This window comes from Scylla paramamosain, chromosome 28 (genome assembly GCF_035594125.1).
Source record: "Scylla paramamosain isolate STU-SP2022 chromosome 28, ASM3559412v1, whole genome shotgun sequence".
NCBI classification, from domain to species: domain Eukaryota; kingdom Metazoa; phylum Arthropoda; class Malacostraca; order Decapoda; family Portunidae; genus Scylla; species Scylla paramamosain.
In genome coordinates this window covers 14,944,751-14,967,250 of record NC_087178.1, presented here as the reverse complement: position 1 = coordinate 14,967,250, position 22,500 = coordinate 14,944,751, and the positions used below count along the sequence as shown (strand labels likewise).

The window sequence follows — 22,500 nt, the reverse complement described above, 5'->3', positions numbered from 1 at the left end:
TAAAAACACACATACAGAATACATACTTAAATCATCCAAGACTTGTAAGCAAGACCATTTTCATCCTTGACGCATCATCTGAGATAAGAGAAGAAAAACAGTATTTACTCACCACGCCAGGGACGGTCGTGAAGGGCGCCTCGAAGTGCGGAGCAGCAGACCTCACCTGCACCATAACAAAAGGGATTAGATTAATCATGATGGTGGGAGTTTCCAAGAATTGAAAGAATTGTGACTCGGGAGTGGATTAAGAACTCAGAACGATTAGAAATTCATATAAATTCACATCTATTAGTAGACGATGGAATGTACGTGGTAAATAACGACTGATGATGAAGATGGTGATAATGACGACGCTATGTTACGAGTTTCCATTCAACGTGTTAGGGACAAATAAAAAAAGAGGAATGGTAAGGACATGCTATAAATACCAAGAAGCTGAAGATTATGAGTAGATGAAAAAAAGGACAAGATAAAAAGTAACACCACAAACAGTACACACAAAACAAAAAACCTTTTCAAGACTTCACACTTACATCCTACAACTTCATCACTTCTGTATTGCGAAATCACTTGATGGCTGGCCTTGAATCGTTCCCGCACCTCACGCCTTTCCCCTAAATTTACCAACAGTCCCTTACGTGAATTCCTCTCATTTAAAATCTTGATAATCATTCCCTAACATCTTTTTTTTTTTTTTTTTCTATTTTGCCAATCTCAGATCTATATTCTCAAGGTCTGGATATTTCCTCGGTCTAAAATTTGTCACGTGCCGCCATAATATACGTCTGTTTCCTCACCTCAACTCTCACGCTGATGCAGGTGCCTGAATTATTGAGAGGAAGTCTTTTATATATTTCACTACGATCTCAACGCGTTTGACTTATGAAATGATACGACACGTTCTCTCGCTCTCTCTCTCTCTCTCTCTCTCTCTCTCTCTCTCTCTCTCTCTCTCTCTCTCTCTCTCTCTCTCTCTCTCTCTCTCTCTCTCTCTCTCTCTCTCTCTCTGTGTGTGTGTGTGTGTGTGTGTGTGTGTCTGTCTGTCTGTGTGTGTCGCGTGCGCCTGTCATAAGGTGGAGTAATAACGTCTCCGGAAGCCTTGTTTTCTCGCCTGATGAGAAAAAACCATTCCATATTACAATAATAACACGGGCAGCAGAAAACGTCCCAGATAACATTACCTGCCGCCGTAAGATGGAAAGCCCCGGGACTGTCAATAAGAAGATTACAGCCCGGGGAAGGCAAAGGGACAGACGCAGGTGTGGGACGTATGCGTGGGGCGGCAGGTGTTGCTCAGATATGACTCGTGTGTCCAGTCCCTTATATTTTTTTCGCTCTCTCTTCTGGTTATTCACACACATACACACACACACACACACACACACACACACACACACACACACACACACACCACACACATATATACAGTCACATGGGTTTAGGTTAGGTAAAGTGAAGTGAGGTGGTTAGATAGGCTTAGGTGAGGTGGTAGGTGGTGAGGTTAGGTTAGGTAAGATGGGTTAGGTTAGATGTGAGGTTAGGTTAGGTTAGGTGAGGTGAATTGAAACAGACAACAAAAATGTGAATATAAGAGTAAAAAAAAGATATTTGATATGTATGTACAGCGCTCACGGCCTTTGATACTAATGTGGCGAGACTTTTATTTTCTCCTCTTCCTGAATAGTATAAATCTGAGTGTGGAGTGTAAGGGTCAGTCACGTGTATGTGTGTGTGTGTGTGTGTGTGTGTGTGTGTGTGTGTGTGTGTGTGTGTGTGTGTGTGTGTGTGTGTGTGTGTGTGTGTGTGTGTGTGTGTGTGTGGAATGGAGAAAAATAAATAAAACTTCTACGACCACCAATTTTTATGCTGAAATATGACACCTGAGGGGAAAAGATAATATCTAATTAGTGCAACACATTTTTTCGTACCTAACGCAGAGGGGAAAATTTGGCGGGGAGAGAAAAAGTGTAACGTGATACGGAAATAAGATCAGTTAGAAGAAATTACGGAAAAAAGAGGGAAAGACGAAGAGTACAACAAAAACCAAACTGTGAAGAGGGACAAAGAGTACACGTAATGAAAAAAATAAATAAAAAGACGGAAAGGAAGGAGGAAGAGAAGAGAGATGAAAAATGGCAAAATGCGAAGAAAACCAAGAATAATAATACAAAAAAATAAAGGAAAGGAAGTGTAGATAAAAAAAAGAAATACGAGTAAATTATGAAACAGGAGGAAGGAGAAGATGAAAAATCACACACGAAGGGTAAAAGAAAAAAAATGTGAAGGAAAGAAAGGTGGGAAGAAAATATGCAGGAAATAATAATAAGTAAAATACGATGACAAAAAGGCGTGAATCAGACTAAAGAAGGAATAAGGAAACAAGTGAAGAGAAAGTGGGAGCGAGAAAGAGGGAGATGAAGGAAAGTGGTACGAGGAAAAAGACCAGTTGAGGAGAGAAAGAAAAAGGTAAAAGTAGGAAGAGGGAAAGAGTTAGAGAGGCGAGGAGATGATAGAGGAGGGCGAAAGAGGCATGGAGGAAAGGAAGAGAGACTGATAGAGGAGGAAAGAGGCATGGAGGAAAGATGGAGGAACTGAAGCACCATCAAGATTGCGTCAGCTGGTGGTGGCTGGGACACACACACACACACACACACACACACACACACACACACACATACACACACACACGCGCTGCATCATGGGAACAACAGCCTCCTCACTACTCTCTCTCTCTCTCTCTCTCTCTCTCTCTCTCTCTCTCTCTCTCTCTCTCTCTCTCTCTCTCTCTCTCCTGTACATCATAACGCTTCGCTTGACAAACACTATTGTACGAAATTTCCTTTCAGTAAAATATTTGAATAGAAATAATGAAAATATCTGAATGAACTTGTAATGTTAGTGATGATGACGATGGTGGTGATGTGATAACAATAATAATAATAATAATAATAATAATAATAATAATAATAATAATAAAAATAATAATAATAATAATAATGAAATACCTTAGAAAAAAAATAACATGATAAAACACCACACTCATAAAGAAGGCGCCGGTCAATGACCCACGCTACTCCACATCCCCCGCCACGTACTCCTCACTCCCCCCACACTCCCCTCTCACCACACCCTCCCTTACCCACTCCCCACTACAGTCATCCTTCTCCCCCTCACCCCTCTCTGATACCCTTATCCAACCTTCCCTCCCTCTCCTTCCCCTTCCTATCGTATTATACCATTCCTCCATCACCCTTACCTCCCCTCCAAGTCCCCCTCTTATTTTACTCCCTCCCTCCTCCCCCTAACCCTGCGTGCTCTCTGCTTGTAAGGGAATTTCAGGCAATTTAATCCAATTGAGGTATTACAGTAGAAAAGTAGGAAAAATTGTTACATGGAACGACATCAGATTTCAGTGGAAAATGTAATCCATGAATGTGTCTCGACTGTGTGTGTGTGTGTGTGTGTGTGTGTGTGTGTGTGTATGTGTGTGACATAAAATTGCCCATGTTACGGTACTCGAATGATAAAATAGGCACCATGTAAAGTGGTAATAATTGTTGTTGTTGTTGTTGTTGTTGTTGTTGTTGTTGTTGTTGTTGTTGTTATTGTTGTTGTTGTTGTTACTGTTGTTGTTGTTGCTGTTATTGTTGAAGTAGTAATAGTAATGGTGGTGGTGGTGGTAGTAGTAGTAGTAGTAGTAGTAGTAGTAGTAGTAGTAGTAGTAGTAGTAGTAGTAGTAGTAGTAGTAGTAGTAGTAATAGAAATAAAAATCGCAACACACGCAACCCACCAAAACGCACCCAGGGTCTTATTAATGGCCTGGGTGATGGACGCAACCGAGACCTTTCAGTTAGCCCGCCAGTACCCAAGAGAGGACGGTGGGAAGCCAAACTCACACAAGGCAGGTGTTTCAAGGGGCGAACAGCACAGGTACAACACACAGGTAACAGTTGTATTGCTACCTGTTATTGTTGGTTTCTTTCACTCATGCTGCATTATATCAAGGAAGGAAGGAAAGAAGGAATGAAGGAAGGAAATGAGTGAGAAAAAAAGGAAAAGAAGGAAAGAAAAAAGATGACGTAGGAAAGGTTAACAATCAGAGGAAAAGAAGCCGTAAGAAAAAAATACAAGGAAAAGAAAGAAAAGGGAACTGAGAACCAGAAAAAAAACGAGAAAAAAAAAGCTTAGACAAGAAAGGAAGTTTAATTTAACAACCAACACCAACACCACCACCATAACAACAACAACAAGAACAAAAACAACAAAAACAACAACAACAACAACAACAACAACAACAACAACAACAACAATAACAACAACAACAACAACAGCAGCAATACCAAGGGAGCTGCCTCACCCCACTCCCAGTCCGGCGCGGTAAGAGTGAGAGGGCAAAAATTAGGGGAGCTATTTGAAGGATCTGTAAGGAATTTATCGGATTATTTGGGGAATTCGGAAACTATTTAATGTTTTTTTTTCCCCGTATTGAATAGAAAGTGTGTGTGTGTGTGTGTGTGTGTGTGTGTGTGTGTGTGTGTGTGTGTGTGTGTGTGTGTGTGTGTGTGTGTAATATAACCACATTCACACTATAATCTGCAACATTTTTTTTTACATCATTTCCTTATTACTTTACATTACCATCGCTCTTTCAAACCACAGATGCAAACAGAAAAAAATATTACAAAAAAATCTGCTTAATCGCGGACCCGTTCACGTGGCACTTTCCAATTTCCAGCACCGAGGAAGACTGTTTGGCAAAGCTTCACTCTTTCCTCACTCTCAAAGCCCCGCGTCCCTTCACCTTCCTCCCGCGGGTCATGGAAAAATGCATAATTCCGTGTCCCTGCCTCGGATCGAACTAGGGCCATTGCACGCGTGAGGGATCCGTGGCACACTGCGCTAGGGTAACGTGTGTGGTAGCGGCGGTGATACTAAGAGTGGTTGCTATAGTAGTAGTAGTAGTAGTAGTAGTAGTAGTAGTAGTAGTGATGGTAACAGAAAACACAATAAGAAGAAAAAAAAGTAAAATTGTAGTAGTGTCATTTCACGGTGTAATAACGCCTGTAATAATGATACAAAAAAGGAGAAAAAGAAGAAGAAGAAGAAGAAGAAGAAGAAGAAGAAGAAGAAGAAGAAGAAGAAGAAGAAGAAGAAGAAGAAGAAAGAAAGAAAGAAAGAAAGAAAGAAAGAAAGAAAGAAAGAAAGAAAGAAAGAAAGAAAAAGAAAATACAGCCATGACAAATTTGCAGAATCATACAGTACATTCCCACCTGTCACTCCTGCATCCCTAAAGAAAGAAAGCGAAAAGCAACGCAACAAGAAACTGGAAACAACCCTTAAACTTTCAGCCAGGATCTGAATATACGTACATATACAGACACATCACACATTACAACCACCCCCCCCCAACACACACACACACACACACACACACACACACACACACACACACACACACACACACACACACAATCAGCACACAGCATTCAGCATCAGCATTCAGCACGAGCCTTGAGGGAACAAACTTTACTATCACTGCATCATGCTCCAGAGGTTGACGCACACAACGCCGAGATACGAAGTCATCCAGTCTCTATGATTATACAGTTAGAATAAATTAGTGTTTCCCGAGCGAGCAATACGAGTATGAGTATGTTTCCCGTTCTTCCCTGCGGCGCCAGCTGGTAGAAGGCCCAGGTGGCGCGAGGCAGCATGTGGCCGGAAGGAGTGCAGTGGTAAGTGGAGCGAGGTAGTGTGGCAACAAGTGGGGAATTTAGAGTCAGGTGGCTGGAAGAGTTGTGTGTGTTATCGTGTGTCATGTGTGGTGGGAGGCGGGTATGGCAGGTGGAATGAGTGTGGAGGTGTGTGTAAGTGGTGTGTGGTGCGTCGCAGGTGTGTTAATGAGCAATGAATTACTACCGGTGACAAATACGACTAGCGCTTAGAAGGGAAAGTATATACGAGGTGGCTCATAACTTTCGAGGGCCACCCACGTCTCACAGGGTTCCTTGCCAGCCCGCTCAGCCACACGCCTCCCGCCAGCCCAGCCACGCGCCCACACTCACCTGACCCATCACTCACCTGCTTACATGTACCTCGCCTTTCCGGCCGCCTCCACCATCACTACTACTACTACTACTACTATCACAAGACAAAGAATAGAGAAAAAAAGGAAGGAGGAAATGGAGGAGGAAGCGTAGGAAAAAAAGGAAGAGAATGAGAATAAGCAGTAAAGCAGGAAACAGACGTACGTGAAGAAATGAATAGCTTTCCCGCTGTGTATAGAAGCCTTGGCATGGCAGCTAAACCGACACACACACACACACACACACACACACACACACACACACACAGACACACACACACATAAAATGGGGATTTACATTTTAAACATACATTTTATCTGCCTCTCTTTCAACCACTAACTGAAAAAATATCAAAATAAATAAAACAAACAGTGGAGTTAAGTCTTTAGTGTGGTAGGCTAGACATATGAATAAATAACGCCAGAGGATTCAAAATGACTAAATGACTCTAAGTGGTGCCTCGGGAAACATGCATTTTATTACCATCAATTTTACTTCATCTTATCAACTGTCATGGCTTTAGTGTCACATTACTTCTATACTCACGAAGATTAATTTCCCACTCGGTCACTTCACTCATGATTTTTAATGCTTTTACTGTTTGAGGAGTCTCTCCTACACCTACAGCTTTACAACATTTTTTTTTCAACTATTCTCTTAAACCTCATCTTCTTTCCTCACTGAAACACAGGTGTCTAAGGCAACTGACAGTAGCCCCTCTTCTGTTCCCTCCTACTTTCTCTATCCTCATTTTCAGTCCGAAGCTGGATGTTGTGTATATGTGCGTAACGACCTAGTTCACCATTCTAGTGAACTAGGTTCACCATTCTGGTGAACTAGTCTTCAGCTTTGCTATCCTCCGCGACCTAGAGCAATTGGTGTAACACCCTACTCGTATTCCTGACCATCTTGGAAATACGTCCAACATTCTTGACCTTTTCGTAACCTCTAATCCTTCTGCTTATGCTGTTACCCTCTCTTCTCCGTTGGGCTCCTCCGATCACAATCTCATATCTGTATCTTGTCCTATCGCTCCAACCCCTCCTCAGGATCCCCTAAATGGAGGTAACTCTGGCGGTTTGCCTCTGCTAGTTGGGGGAACCTAAGGAACTATTTTCCTGATTGTCCTTGCAATGACTACTGCTTCCGTGTCAGAAACCCGTCTCTGTGTGCCGAGCACATAACAGAGGTGATAGTGTCTGGCATGGAGGCGTACATTCCTCACTCTTTTTCTCGATTTAAATCTTCCAAACCTTGGTTTAACACGGCCTATTCTCGTGCTATACATGATAGAGAGGTGGCCCACAAAAGGTACATGAGCCTTCCATCACCAGAATCTAATGCACTTTATATTTCTGCCCGGAACCATACCAAGTCTGTTCTTCAATTAGCCAAAAACCCCTTCATTAATAAAAAAAAATATCAAAATCTTTCAAGATCTAACTCCCCTCGTGACTTCTGGCATCTAGCCAAAAATATTTCCAACAACTCTGCTTCTTCTTTCTCTCCTTTATTTCAACCAGATGGCACCGCTGCGATCACATTTATTTCTAAAGCTGAACTCTTCGCTGAAACATTTGTTAAAAAATCTACCTTGGATGATTCAGGGCTTGTTCCTCACTCTCCTCCATCCTCTGACTACTTCATGCTACCTATTAAAATTCTTCACAGTGATGTTTTCCATGCCCTCGCTGGCCTAAATCCTCGGAAGACTTATGGACCTGACGGGGTCCCTCCTATTGTTCTCAGAAACTGTGCCTCCGTGCTTGCACCTTGCCTAGTCAAACTCTCTCAACTCTGTTTCTCAATATCTACCTTTCCTTGCTGGAAGTTTGCTACATTCAACCTGTTCCTAAAAACGGTGACTGTTCTAATCCCTCAAACTACCGTTCTCTTGCTTTAATTTCCTGCCTATCTAAAGTTTTTTTAATCTATCTTCAACAGGAAGATTCTTAAACATTTATCACTTCACAACATTCTATCTGATCGCTAGTATGAGTTCCGTCAAGGCCGCTCTACTGGTGATCTGGCCTTGCTTACTGAGTCTTGGTCATCCTCTTTTAGAGATTTTGGTGAAACTTTTGCTGTTGCCTTAGACATATCGAAAGGTTTTGATAGAGTCTGGCACAAAGCTTTGATTTCTAAACTACCCTCCTACCGCTTCTATCCTATCTGTAAATTCATCTCAAGTTTCCTTTCTGACCATTCTATTGCTGCTGTGGTAGACGGTCACTGTTTTTTTCCTAAACCTACTAACAATGGTGTTTCTCAAGGTTCTGTCTTGTCACCCATTTTTTTCCTATCATTCATCTTCAAAGCCAAACTTCTTGTCCTTTTCACTCCTACGCTGATGATACCACCCAGCACTTTTTCACGTCTTTTCCTAGACGTCCAACCCTTCTAAAAGTAAACAGTTCACGCCGGGAAACCATATAATGGCCTGACTTCTGATCTCTCTAAAATTTCTGATTGGGGCAGTATTGGTATTGTTCAGTGCCTCAAAAATCAATTCCTCCATCTATGAACTCGACACAACCTTTCAAACAACTATCCCCTCTTCTTCAATAACAATCATCTGTCCCCCTCTCTTCTACTCTGAACATCCTCGGTCTGTACTTTACTTATAACCTAAACTGGAAACTTCATATCTCATATCTAGCTAAAACAGCTTCTATGAAGTTAGGAGTTCTGAGACGTCTCCACCAGTTTTTCTCATCCCTCCCACTCCCAGCTGCTAACTCTGTACAGAGGGTTTTATCCGTCCATGTATGGAGTATACTTCACATGTCTGGGTGGGTTCCACTCTTCTAGACAGGGTGGAATCAAAAGCTTTTCGTCTCATCAACTTCTCTCCTCTAACTGACTGTCTTCAGCCTCTTTCTCATCGCCGCAATGCTGCATCTCTTGCTATCTTCTACCGCTATTTTCATGCTAACTACTCTTCTGATCTTGCTAACTGCATGCCTCCCCTCTTCCCGCGGCCTCGCTGCACAAGACTTTCTTCTTTCTCTCACCCCTATTCTCTCCGCCTCTCTAATGCGAGAGTTAACCAGTATTCTCAATCATTCATCCCTTTCTCTGGTAAACTCTGGAACTCCCTGCCTGCTTCTGTATTTCCACATTCTTATGACTTGAATTCTTTCAAGAGGGAGGTCTCAAGACACTTATCCTTCAGTTTTTGACTACCGGTTTGGACCCTATTCGGGGACTGGCATCTCAGTGAGCCTTTTTTTTTATTGGATGTTTGCTGCCCTTGGCCGGTGTCCCTCCAACAAAAAAAAAATAAATAAATAGTTGGTCTTTATTAATTTTTCTTTTGGATTACTTTAGTTTAGTTTAGGTTAGATTAAGTTAGGTGAGGCATAAAAGTCAATTGATTAACTTCTCCACCTTTCATTATTTAAGCCTCGTTGATGAGTGTTTAAAATTAAGTAGCGTTTGATCCCGAGACGCCTTGCTTGTTATGGGTATTTAAGTCAGTCACTCATTAAGTCGGTCATCTAGTCAGCTTGCCAAGGTCCTTACCCACCACAGGCTTCAAGGGGAGAGTGTGTTACGCGCCATAGCAAAGCCCAGCCGACCAGTGCATCATAATTCTACCTGACTCTCCTTGAGGCCAACTGAGGTCCAGGTGCGGAAAGGCGATAAAGGATGAGAGAGAGAGGGAGAGAGAGAGAGAGAGAGAGAGAGAGAGAGAGAGAGAGAGAGAGAGAGAGAGAGAGAGAGAGAGAGAGAGAGAGAGAGAGAGAGAGAGAGCATCACAATCCTTTCAACGAAGTATGAATACGAAAGACGAAAGAGGCAAGAAGAAATAGAGAAGAGAGAGAGAGAGAGAGAGAGAGAGAGAGAGAGAGAGAGAGAGAGAGAGAGAGAGAGAGAGAGAGAGAGAGAAAACGACATAAAAGGAGCTATAAACGTAACAAGAGAAACGAGAAAAGATGAGAAAGGAATGGAACCTTACTCTTCTCTGCACCCGTTTTCATCTCTCTCTCTCTCTCTCTCTCTCTCTCTCTCTCTCTCTCTCTCTCTCTCTCTCTCTCTCTCTCTCTCTCTCTCTCTCTCTCTCTCTCTCCATCCCACCCCTCACTTCCTTACAAGACATTCGCGGGAAGGCGCCAAAATGCGTTTAGTGACAGCTGGGTAGAAAGGAGCTTTTCACGCCCTGAGAACTGAGCACGTGTAGGGAAGGAGACGGAAGAGGATAGAAGGAAAGAACAAGGAAGAGAGAGAGAGAGAGAGAGAGAGAGAGAGAGAGAGAGAGAGAGAGAGAGGGCAAGAAGGTGGAGGGAGGGAGGCAGGGGCAAGAGGAAAGGATGGTAATGGAGTTAGATAAGTAATGGTACAGAGAAAAGAAAAAACTGCAAATATGCCCAAGAATGCAATGAGTGAAATGAAGAAAGGAAAGAAGGGAGAGAGAAGGAGAAAGGAAGGAAGGTAGGTGGAGAGGAGAAGGATGGTAATGGAGTTAGATCAATAATGCTACAAAGAGAGATATATAAGAAAGGGAGAAAAAGATGTAGCATTAGAGAGAGAGAGAGAGAGAGAGAGAGAGAGAGAGAGAGAGAGAGAGAGAGAGAGAGAGAGAGAGAGAGAGAGAGAGAGAGAGAGATAACGAAGGAAAGGGAGAAGGAAGGAAAGTGGAGAATGGAGAAAGGAAGAAATGAAGGAAAAGGTAAAGAATGAAGTGGAGAAAGGAAGGGAAGGGAAGGAGGGAGGGAAACAGAGGAATAATAGGGAAACATGAAGAATTAATTGAAGTCAGACAAGCAACGTTAAGAGGGGCAAATTTACGAAAGATATGAAACTGTGCAGGAGGCGAGGGAAAAGAGGGGAAAATGGAAAAGAAAGATGGGAAGAAAATATATCAGGAAAGAAAAAAAGAAAAGTGATGAACAGAGGGAAAGCAATCAGAGAAAGAGAAGTCGGAAGCAAAAAAAGAAAATCGAAAAACAGAAAGAACGGCAGGACACTGAGGAGAAAAAAGAACCAAATGGAGATTAACAGATAACAAAGGGAAAAAAGGGAATTGGAAAAGAAATCACCAAGGACGATGAGAGAGACAGGACGGGAGAAAAAGTGGAGGGAAAAAGAAAAAAACTAAAGGGACGGACTGAGTGATTGGGAACAGAAAGAAAATGAGAGAGAGAGAGAGAGAGAGAGAGAGAGAGAGAGAGAGAGAGAGAGAGAGAGAGAGAGAGAGAGAGAGAGAGAGAGAGAGAGAGAGAGAGAGAATGTTATCTTTAAGCATCTTTGTGTTGTGTGAGAAAAAAAAGCTTTAAAATCATTACTGAAAACACCGGCAACTTCCCTTTCAGAGAGAGAGAGAGAGAGAGACAGAGAGAGAGAGAGAGAGAGAGAGAGAGAGAGAGACAACAGCCAATAGCCTCACACCTGGTCCAGCTCACCTGTCACCTGGCTCTCCCCCGTGGCCGAGATTAGTATGGCAGGTATTAATACAAGCACCGGGACGGCCAAGATTTCACACAGATGACTTGGGGACAAGACACGCTCGCTATGATGCACAGGAATAACGTTGCCCCCTTCACGGCTATTGATAGGTGTGTTAATGCTGGGCCTGTGATGTTTGGAGGGAGAGGAGGTAGGAGTGGGAGGGAAAGGACGGAAGAGAATGAGGTATGGGAGAGAGAGAGAGAGAGAGAGAGAGAGAGAGAGAGAGAGAGAGAGAGAGAGAGAGAGAGAGAGAGAGAGAGAATGGATAGATAATCAATAGACATACATGCAGAGACAGACAGATAGATACTGATACAGAGCCGCACACACACACACACACACACACACACACACACACACACACACGATAAAGGGAGTAACAAACACACACGGCATGCAGCAATCCCATCCCACGCAATACACGCCAACTATCAATATACACTATTGTGAAAATTTGCCCATTTTCATTCATTCAATCCTGATAATCTGAAACAAATAATCTTATTGAGTGTGTGTGTGTGTGTGTGTGTGTGTGTGTGTGTGTGTGTGTGTGTGTGTGTGTGTGTGTGTGTTACCATAATAAAGCCAGCCAACCATACTTGATGAGCTTCACGAAAACAATTCTCTAACTGAAACACTCAATTACAACCATGATGAAATATACCTACAAATTAAACAACACTATTCATTAATATATGTAACACACACACACACACACACACACACACACACACACACACACACACACACACACACACACACACACACACACACACACACACACACACACACACACACAATGCTTCTATCAATTGCCCGCCAGACTTCATCCGCTGCATCAGGAACAAAGGCAAATGCATGTAGTAAAATCAGACTCAATATTTCGCCCATCTGATACTCTCGGGAATCAATGCCAATACGGAACTCGAGCCGCGGGACTCAGGGAGAGGATAATTAGGGAAAGAGATAAAGAGAAGCAGCAGAGGAAGAAATAGGAAGTGAAACGAAATATGAAGAGTAGACGTGAAATAAGGTTTTTGAAGTGTTAATAGTGAATTTTTGTATTAATGTTATCTACAAGTGATTGATTAATTGATTGGTTAAACGAATTATTTATTTAGGTTAGGTCACGTTGGGTTAAGTTAGGTTAAATTAGGTTGGGTTAGGTTAGGTTAGGTTGGATTGAGTTGGATTGGGTTGGGTTAGGTTATGTAAGGTTAGGTTAGGTTAAGTTAGGTTAGGTTAAGTTAGGTTGGATTCGATTAGGTTCGGTTAGGTTAACTTAAGTTAAGTTAGGTTAGATTAGATTAGGTTAGGTTAGGTTAGGTTAACTTAGGTTGGATTAGATTAGGCTATATTCGATTAGGTTCGGTTAGGTTAGCTTAAGTTAAGTTAGGTTAGGTTAGCTTTGGTTGTAAGGATAGATAATGTCTTTTAGTAAATTTACCAAGAAGAGAATATTATTTTGAGTAAGTTTTTTATGGAATTCTCGTTAGTAAAATATATTCAGATGAAACATACATAGAAGATAAAACTCAGCTGAGCGCATCAACGCCGTCAGTGACTCAATAGAGAACCTGAACCTGAACAATGACACGGAAACAACCTTAATGTGACCCACAGGCAGGAACACTCACATCCTTTACAATCCTCACACGTTATGTCATTCTGATTCACTCCGCTCTATTAACTGATCCGTGTCGAGGAAGATTGGCTCATTAATTATCTCACGAGTCTTTCCTCTGAGGGTCCTGCCGAGCTGAGGGAACCGCGACCCTCTGCTGCCACCTCGATAAGCTCTCTAACAAAACCTTAATAATTTTCTCTTTATTCATTATCACTGTTAGTATCATAATTGTTACTTGTTTGTTTTCATTCTTTCTTTTCTTATTATTCCTTATATTCTATCTTATTTACGTATTTATTTATTTACCTTTTTATTTTATTTTTATTTATTCTTTTTTCTTCTAATGAACAGCAGCATAACGTTTTAGCTTCTTTGTAAGATCAATCCACGTAAACTTCAGTCACGAAAATTCTTTCATAAAAAAAATAAATCAATAAATAAAATGATAATAATAATAAAAATTAAATTCACTTCTAAGAACCACTAAATCAGTTCCTCCAATCCTAACCTAACCCAATATGGACGTGAATTATTTACAGAAATCTTACGGTAAAATTTTAATGGGGTGAAAAATCTACCTGGGAGGAATAATAGTACACGACCTTCCTTCCTTCGCCCAGACACGAAGAAATATGTTTATGACACGCTAATGATGCCCAATTTAAAAATAAATGTCTGTCGTTTCCGAGGTTTCGTTTCTGAGAGAAAAAATATAGTCAACGTTTCTGAGAGCAAAAAAAATATAGACGACGTTTCTGAGTGCAAAAAATAGAAAATATAGTCGGCGCTTGAACAAAATGTGACGAGAGCAAGCTAATCATTCCTAATTAAAGATCCCTGTTGTTAGAGCGCTTTGGCTTCCAAGTAGAGAAAAAAAAAGGAAAAGGAAACTTGACCCAGATAAGAACAAGGCCCGAGTAACCAAGTGGTGGCGAGCCAAACAAAGATAAACAGACTGAAATCGTGGCTGAGGCTCTGGCCGGAAGGCAATGTTGAGACTTGATCTCGCTGGTTAGTGTTTGTTGACCAGGAACTGACGGCGGGGTTGTGTGTGTGTGTGTGTGTGTGTGTGTGTGTGTGTGTGTGTGTGTGTGTGTGTGTGATGGTAAGCGTTACTGATCTCTTACGAATGTCAAGAGTGCACGGGATATAAATAAAGTTTAGAGAAGCAAAAGTGAGTCAGATAGGGAAAAGGAGTAGCTTATGAAGAAAATATATAACAGTAGAATTAATGGAGGTTACGAGAGGTAAGGCATAAAAGTAGAAATACGTTAACGAAATGAGAAGTGGTGAAATGATAAAAACGCAAAATCATGTAACAAATAAAATGAAGGAAGAAAGAAAACAAAGGTGCAAGAGCAGAAGGACATAAAAGCGACAGAAGATAACAAGGAGGAGGAGGAGGAGGAGAAGGAGGAGGAGGAGGAGAGAAACAACAACAACAACAACAACAACAACAACAAAGTGTTCCAAAATACTGCAGTTATTGTTGGTCTCAGGTCTGAGTGGCAAGGTTACCATAAACTCGATTAATTATAACACACCAGTTCCTGTTACGATACAAGTATTGTCGCTATTCCCAGAACTGAGCTGAATTACACGTCGTAACACAGAATTCGTCAGGTAATTACGAGTAGAAATTCCTGTGTTTAATACCGCTATAATTAGGATGCGTGGCAGTTGTTGGACTTTATGTTATTGTGATGGTTCAAGGGAATTTTTATGTAATACTTTTCTCATGTTCATTCACTGCAAAGGATCTAGCTATCTGTCTATCCACCTACCTGCCTATCTATCTCTATCAATACCTGCCTACTAAATATCATCAAAGTATTTTCATTACCATCATCATCAATAGTATCACCATCATCTATCTCTATCAATACCTGCCTACTAAATATCATCAAAGTATTTTCATTACCATCATCATCAATAGCATCACCATCATCATTATCATCATCATCATCATCAGCAGCAGCAGCAGCAGCAGCAGCAGCAGCAGCAGCAGCAGCAGCAGGAGTCCACTACAGAACAGAAGCACGTATCCATATTTCATGAAAAATGTTTTGAGAATGCTTCACGGTTCATGAAAACAATATAGCATACGAAAGAAAATAGGAGGACAGTTACGAGTTCGATATCTAAAACTTCACGTTTTCTATTGCTGTCTGATGTTATTTGTTATACAGTTATAGTTTTTGTAACCAAACCCCTTAATGTACAGCGGTGTCCATGGTTACCTGGTATTATTTGCTTTCAGTCTTAATTTGTCTTATCTCTTCCCTTATTCTCAAGAAGGTTCATATATCTTCCTTTGTTTCAGTTTTGTTTCACTATCAAATTAACATTTTATCTTTGCGAAGCGTAATGAATGTCTAAATATTTTATCAAACTTTCCTCACTTGTTGACTCAGACACTTGTTTACTATTTACACACTTTGGCAAGTTACTTCAAGGACTTAAACTTAATTAAGAGGAGGATCCCTCTCTCTCCCCGCCACCCCCACCCTTCTCTCTCTCTCTCTCTCTCTCTCTCTCTCTCTCTCTCTCTCTCTCTCTCTCTCTCTCTCTCTCTCTCTCTCTCTCTCTCTCTCTTCTTAGCGCATTGAATCAGCACATTCCTTTTAGATATTCAGCCTCTGACCTTCAGATCCGCAACGAATACAACCAGCGCGCGCACACACACACACACACACACACACACACACACACACACACACACACACACACCTTCCCTCCACAGTAAAGCATAAACAACTCCCATTACATGAAGGAAACCAAGGTAAACACTGAAGGAGAGGAGAGGAAGGAAGGAGAAACATACAAGAACACACAAGACGAGATACCACGAAGTTTCTTGGCTTATAACGAGGGTACCTGAGGATCTACTCACTGCTACATGTAAACTACTTGAGGAGGACAGGTTAGCAATATAACAAGGCTACTCCCAGCCCACCTCCCTCAGTGACATGGCGGGAGAGGACAGAAGTGAACAGGAAACGAAAAGGATGGAGAGAGAGAGAGAGAGAGAGAGAGAGAGAGAGAGAGAGAGAGAGAGAGAGAGAGAGAGAGAGAGAGAGAGAGAGAGAGAGAGAGAGAGAGAGAGAGAGAGGGGGGGAGGGGATGGGGAGGGGAGGGGGGAAGAAAGCTATTATCAGCCACCAACACATTTTCACGCTAACAAGCATGACAGCAACACACAGGTGATGTACACATGTATACTGAAACAATACGTTCCCAAGGTCAATGGTAGCAAATCCTTGATGGATAAAAATGATTGCCCGTCACTCTCTTCCCTCAAACCTTTATTGGTATATCACCTGCACACATCCGAGCAGCGCGTATGAATTGTTACCAGTTCAGTATAATACAGAATGTGAAAAATATATCACTACGTTATTTCATACTGATGTATGAATAATAAAAAATAAATTCCTGTGATATTTCAACGAAGTATTCTGATCAAGAGCACGAATGAAGTAAAAAATAGAGGATGATAGGAAAATATACTATTATCTCTTGAAAATGACAAGTTTGTTTCTTACTAACATGTAAATATGAAAGAAAAAAAAAATGTGATATTTCAACGAAGTGTTCTGATAAAGTGCTCGAGTGATGTTAAAAATTCTGAAATACTCGTAATTAGAAAATAAGCTATTATATCAGGAAATGAGGAGAAAAGGAAAGAGGGAGAGAGAGAAGCAAAACACCGTGTGCTTCTACACACTGGGCAAACACTTGCAGCGTCACGCAGGAATAAAGCACTATTACGCTTGCATCCCGCAGGAAGCATCAAGCACTAAAGACATAAAAGCGCACCCAAAGTCTCCCAAGAGGTAACTTACGGCGCGTGCACCAGACCGCTCACCAGTTTGGGGGTGGCTTAACGTACGAGTATTGCATTTCTTCAACAATAAAATGTTAAATAATTTCACATGTGTTTCAATAACATTTGATATATTCCTTACTAGATTTGCTCAGGAATGTGTCTCTTCATAGTCTGATCTATATTTTAGGTTGATAAATATAATAGTAATGAATAGTTTCTTAAGAAAGGAGAGAAGAGGCATAAGGTGAAAGAACTCAGGGGTGAAGGAATACGAGACGAATAAAAGCGAAGAATGACTGAGGCAATGAGAGATAAACAGGAGCATGGAAATGGAGATATAAATGCCGAGGAGGTTTCCAAGAGCTGCAAGAAGGTACTAACAGGTGTAGAGGAGTGAGCAATTGGCAGTAAAGTGACAGTACTCGATTCTGGCAGTACGGAGAAGGATGCAAGGTACACTGAAGAAAGAGGTTAGGGAAGCAATGAGGGTAGAGTTACACACACACGTAAATCGTAAAGTAAGCAGGAAAATAAATAAGCAAGAAAAAGGTAAAATATAGAATATATAAAGATATAGAATGTAACAGAAAGGTGAAACGAGTAAGAGTAAAAAATGGAGCCATGGAGAAGAGGCGGATGAGGAGGAGGAGGAGTAGGAGGAAGAGGAGGAGAAGAAATGGAAAAAAATGGAAAAAAAAATGAGAGAGAGAGAGAGAGAGAGAGAGAGAGAGAGAGAGAGAGAGAGAGAGAGAGAGAGAGAGAGAGAGAGAGAGAGAGAGAGAGAGAGAGAGACCTAATAAGGAAGGGTGGTCCTCTGAGGCTTCCAGGGGACAGATTGAAGACTGAGATCGAGGAGGGAGTCTTGCCACAGCTCAGAGATTAGGACCAAGGGAGGGGGCTTTATGGGTCCTTCGGGATAGGCCAAGAGGGGACAGGGATGAGGGAGAGAGGGAGGCAGAGCAAGAGGGAGAGCAGGAGGAAGAGTAGCCTGCGCCGTGGCCTCATTCTCACCCCCTCGTTATCGTAAGCTCTTTACTACGATTCAGGTTCCTGCTGTTCGAGTCTTGCCTGTGGTGGATGACGGTGACGATGACGAAGGCGACGACGGTGTGCGGTGGTGGTGGTGGTGGTGGTAAAGAGAAGTACAGTAGTAGTAGTAGTAGTAGTAGTAGTAGTAGTAGTTATTGTTGTTGTTACTGTAGTAGTAGTAGTAGTAGTATAGTAGTAGTAGTAGTAGTAGTAGTAGTAGTAGTAGTAGTAGTAGTAGTGTAATAGGCGCTACCTTGCATGAAAAAAATAGATATAGGAGTAGAATTAGAAGGAAGTTAGAAACGCGTTGGAGAATCTAACGTCAGTATTAGAAGAATTGTGCAAGAGGTTAACAGGACGTTGAATTGATAACAGCCAAGCTTAACTATAAACAGCCGGTTTGTTTTATGCCCATTCAGCTCGTTAAAGACTTACCTCCCATTGGGTGGAGATTAAAACGTCATTCATTTTGCTTGATATTATTGGCTATGGAAATCTATGGCGTATGCCTAGGCACCTCTCGGACAATTCTCAAGTCATTTTTAGCGTCAGTAGCAGCCAGACACCAAGATAGTACAGATGCACAACCCGTGTCGCTCTGTCACGAGTTACTCAAAGACATAGACTCTGACCAAGACACAAGAGTCTTAATAACTTTGCAAATAATCTTGTGATTGAGTAGTATAGAGTATTCGTGTCGTGTGATTGAGTAGTATAGAAGTGCACTGTTGTTGAGCTGTAAGACAATTTATTTTTCTAAATAAAACGCAACACGCCAGACTAACTTTGATAACCCACTTGCACAAGGATGTTGTGAGTGAAGATTGTCGATTCCGATACCAAGCTACGCCCACCGACACATAGCTGTCACAGAGGCAGCAGTCACACACACACACACACACACACACACACACACACACACACATACAGTAGTTGTAGTAGTAGAAGTAGTAGTAGTAGTAGTAATAATAGAAGTATATAGTAGTAGCAATAGTAGGAGGAGGAGGAGGAGGAGGAGGAGGAGGAGGAGGAAGAAGAGAAGGAGGAGAAGGAGGAGGAGGAGTTACATAGAAACACAGGCCACAACAGACCTTGCGGTCCTCACGAGGCGACGTGACTTAGGATTACTAAGGTGACAGAAGACAAGGACAGCAAAACAGGAGGTTCTCTCCCCACCCTCCTCTCCCTCCGGCATAAACCGTGCAGGAAACAGGTCGAAAATAAATATCTTACGAAGTTAGAAAAGGACAAACCCGAAGGAAATTTTATAGGAAAGAAAGTAGATGAAATGAGGACTCCCCATTTCCTGGAGGCAAGGAAGTTAATCTCTGACAAACAAATGCTGTTACCCGCGGATTGGAGGCGAAAAAATTTGTCAAGACGGCGTTTAAAAGTCTTTACGGTGTTGCAGTCTATCACGTCTCGAGGAAGCCCATTCCATAGATTAACTACACGGTGGAAAAGCAATTTTTTGATTCATGAGAGTTGAATGATTTCCCAACAATTTTGCAACCGTTTCCTCGCGTGAAATCTGAAAAAAAATCTATCGTGAAACATTTACTGCAGTCCATGTTATCAATGCCTTTGATGATTATAAACACCTGTATTAAGTCGCCCCTTAATCTTCTTTGTGTTAATGGGAATAGATTTCATTCTTTAAGACGCTCTTCGTTTGATTTGTTTCTTAGGCTTGGTATCATTTTCGTTACTTTACGTTGAACTGGTTCTAATTTATCAATATCTTTCTGATAATAGAGGCACCATGCTTGAACGCAATATTCCAGGAGGAGGCGGATTAAAGAGCTATACAACTTGAGGATTGTATCCTTAGATTTATGTTCAAAAGCTCTGCCGATCAAGGAAATTATTTTGTTTGCCTTCTTTACTGGTTCTGAACAGTGTTGGCTAGGTTTTAGGCTACTCGCTGTCAACACTTTTAAGTTGGAAACCATTCAAAATATAGTTTGCTTTCTCGTTTCGATACATTACATGAAACAGTTTACACTTATCTGCATTAAAACTCATCTGCCAGGTTTGTCCCCACTATGACAATTTGTCTAGATTATTCTGCATTTCTATTAGTTGTTCGTTACAGACCACATTGGTAACACCCTCATCTATGTTGTTTATATAAAGAAAGGAACAGACTGATCCCTGTGGCACCCCGCTAGTTACGTTAGTCCACTTGGATGTTTATCCATTTACTACTACTCTTTGTTTACGATTGTTTAGCCAGTTTCCTACCCATCTCAGCACGTGTGATTTTAGCTTAACCAGTAAACGTTTGTGGGGAACTTTGTCGAAAGCTTTTTGAAAAACCGAAGTATATTATATCTACCGCTTTACTTTCGTCATACTGGTTCACATTATCGTAGAAGTCTAAGAGGTTCGTCAAACAAGAAGAACGTTTGTTTCGGAAGCCGTGTTCAGTATTTTCAAATAGTTTGTTTTCCTCTAAGTGATTAACAAGTTTGTCTCTTATAAGTGTCTCAAGCATTTTGCATACGACTGAGGTTAAGCTAATTAACCGGTAATTGCATGGTAAAGATTTGCTGCCTCTTTTTAAAAATCAGAGTTACGTTAGCGAGCTTCCACTCATCAGGCATTGTACCGGACTGCAGGGCTTTATTGAACAATAAATTCAGAAGTTTAACTAATTCGGATTTCGCTTCTTTTAAGATGTGAGGTGAGATCGTGTCAGGCTCTGGTGACCTGCTTACTTCAAGTTTATCGATACATTTCGACCTGTCTCTTTTTGTTACTATGATAGTACTGAGGGCATTGCTGTTATTTAATTGGACTGCTGGCACAGTAGGGATGTCGCTGAGGTCTTCTACTGTAAAAATTGATGCAAAGAAAGTGTTAAGAATGCTACCAATTTTCTCCTCATCGTTGGTGAAATCCCCATTTTCGTCGGTAAGTGGTGATAATTGAGATAATCCTTATTTTTTTGTCCGATACAACTATGAAGTTCCTTTGGGTTCGTCTTACTTTAGCAAGCAACGTGTAATTCGGTGGACCTTTTGCTGTGTTTAACCTCTTTGCTTTACGCCTTAACTCTGTGTATCTAGTGCGTTCTTCATTAATACTGTATGATTTTAATCTTTTATGGGCGTCCGTCTTGGCGGAGAACAACAGCAACAACAACAACAATAAATAGTGGTGATAGTAGTAGTAGTAGTAGTAGTAGTAGTAGTAGTAGTAGTAGTAGTAGTAGTAGTAGTAGTAGTAGTAGTAGTAGCAGCAGCAGCAGCAGCAGCAGCAGCAGCAGCAGCAGCAGCAGCAGCAGCAGCAGCAGCAGCAGCAGCAGCAGCAGTAAAATGAAAATAAATGAATAAATAAATAATAATAATAATAATAATAATAATAATAATAATAATAATAATAATGATAATAATAATAATAATAATAATAATAATAATAATAATAAAGATTTCAAAAGATAATGTTAATAATAATAATAATTATAATGAATCTACATTATTCAAAACAAAGAATGTAGTAAATAATTTCATCAAACTTTTACACAGCACAATATTCTCATCAGCAAAATGTAAACTGAAAAAGCAAAACATTACGCATTCTGTGAAAAAAAAAATAGTAATGCTGCACTTCTACTTTATGCCAAAGAAACGAGAAATCCCTGTCCACCTCTAAGCTGCTCAGCAAAGAGCAAACAAAGGAGTCACACTGATTACTGTCTGCCACCAGTCTTCGTTTCTACATTTTCTTTTTACATTTTTCCTTCTGATCTTCACTCGCTTCCCGTTCATTTCCTGTCCTTATCAATTTATTCTCGTTTTTTTCATCTCGTTCTTTTTTTCTGTTCTGTTCTGTTTTTTTTTTTTTACTGTTTTTTTCTTTTTTCTTTTTTCCCTTTTCTTAATCGGCCATTGCCCTCGCTGTCCTTGAGCTGTGTGTTTGGGCTCACGTGACGCTTCCAATCCAGCTCAGCATAGCGTAACACAACCTAATATGACCTCTGACTTTCACTGAGTGTGGTGAGATAATATTATTGACAATGTTTAACATTAAATGAAAATGCATGATAACTACATATATAACAAAAGAAAAATGCACTCATTCTTTTAGTTCTCTTTTCATTTACGGTGTGAAAACCTTTAGTGCTTTAAAAAAATATATACTACGCTATTGCAGCATAATAAGTAAAACGAAAAAAATAATAATAATAATAAAGAAAAAAACTTCCTAATTTAACTTGGTGTACGGTCACTCTTACCCCTAACCCAACATATATTACAGATATTCTTACCCTAACCCAACCTAACCTGCAGACACTCCTGCCCTAACCCAGCCTACCATATGGACACTCCTACCCTAACCCAACCTGGTCTGTGGACACTCCTAATATGACATAACCTAACATGACTACTCTTAATCTAACCTTTTCTAGCCTAACCTAACCTAACCTAACACAGCAAGGACAGATTTGTGAGTCTTGGATACTCATACAT

General features: G+C 41.0%; 1 protein-coding gene across 1 annotated transcript in view; it reads right to left on the bottom strand.

The window, feature by feature from the left end:
* Window positions 1-22,500, bottom strand: part of LOC135115131 (uncharacterized) — a 94,456-nt gene that overhangs the window by 42,315 nt on the left and 29,641 nt on the right. Inside the window, exon 2 of the mRNA XM_064031631.1 lies at window positions 113-166. Within this exon, the coding sequence (XP_063887701.1) occupies window positions 113-166 (54 nt within the window). The remainder of the gene's footprint in view (window positions 1-112; window positions 167-22,500) is intronic.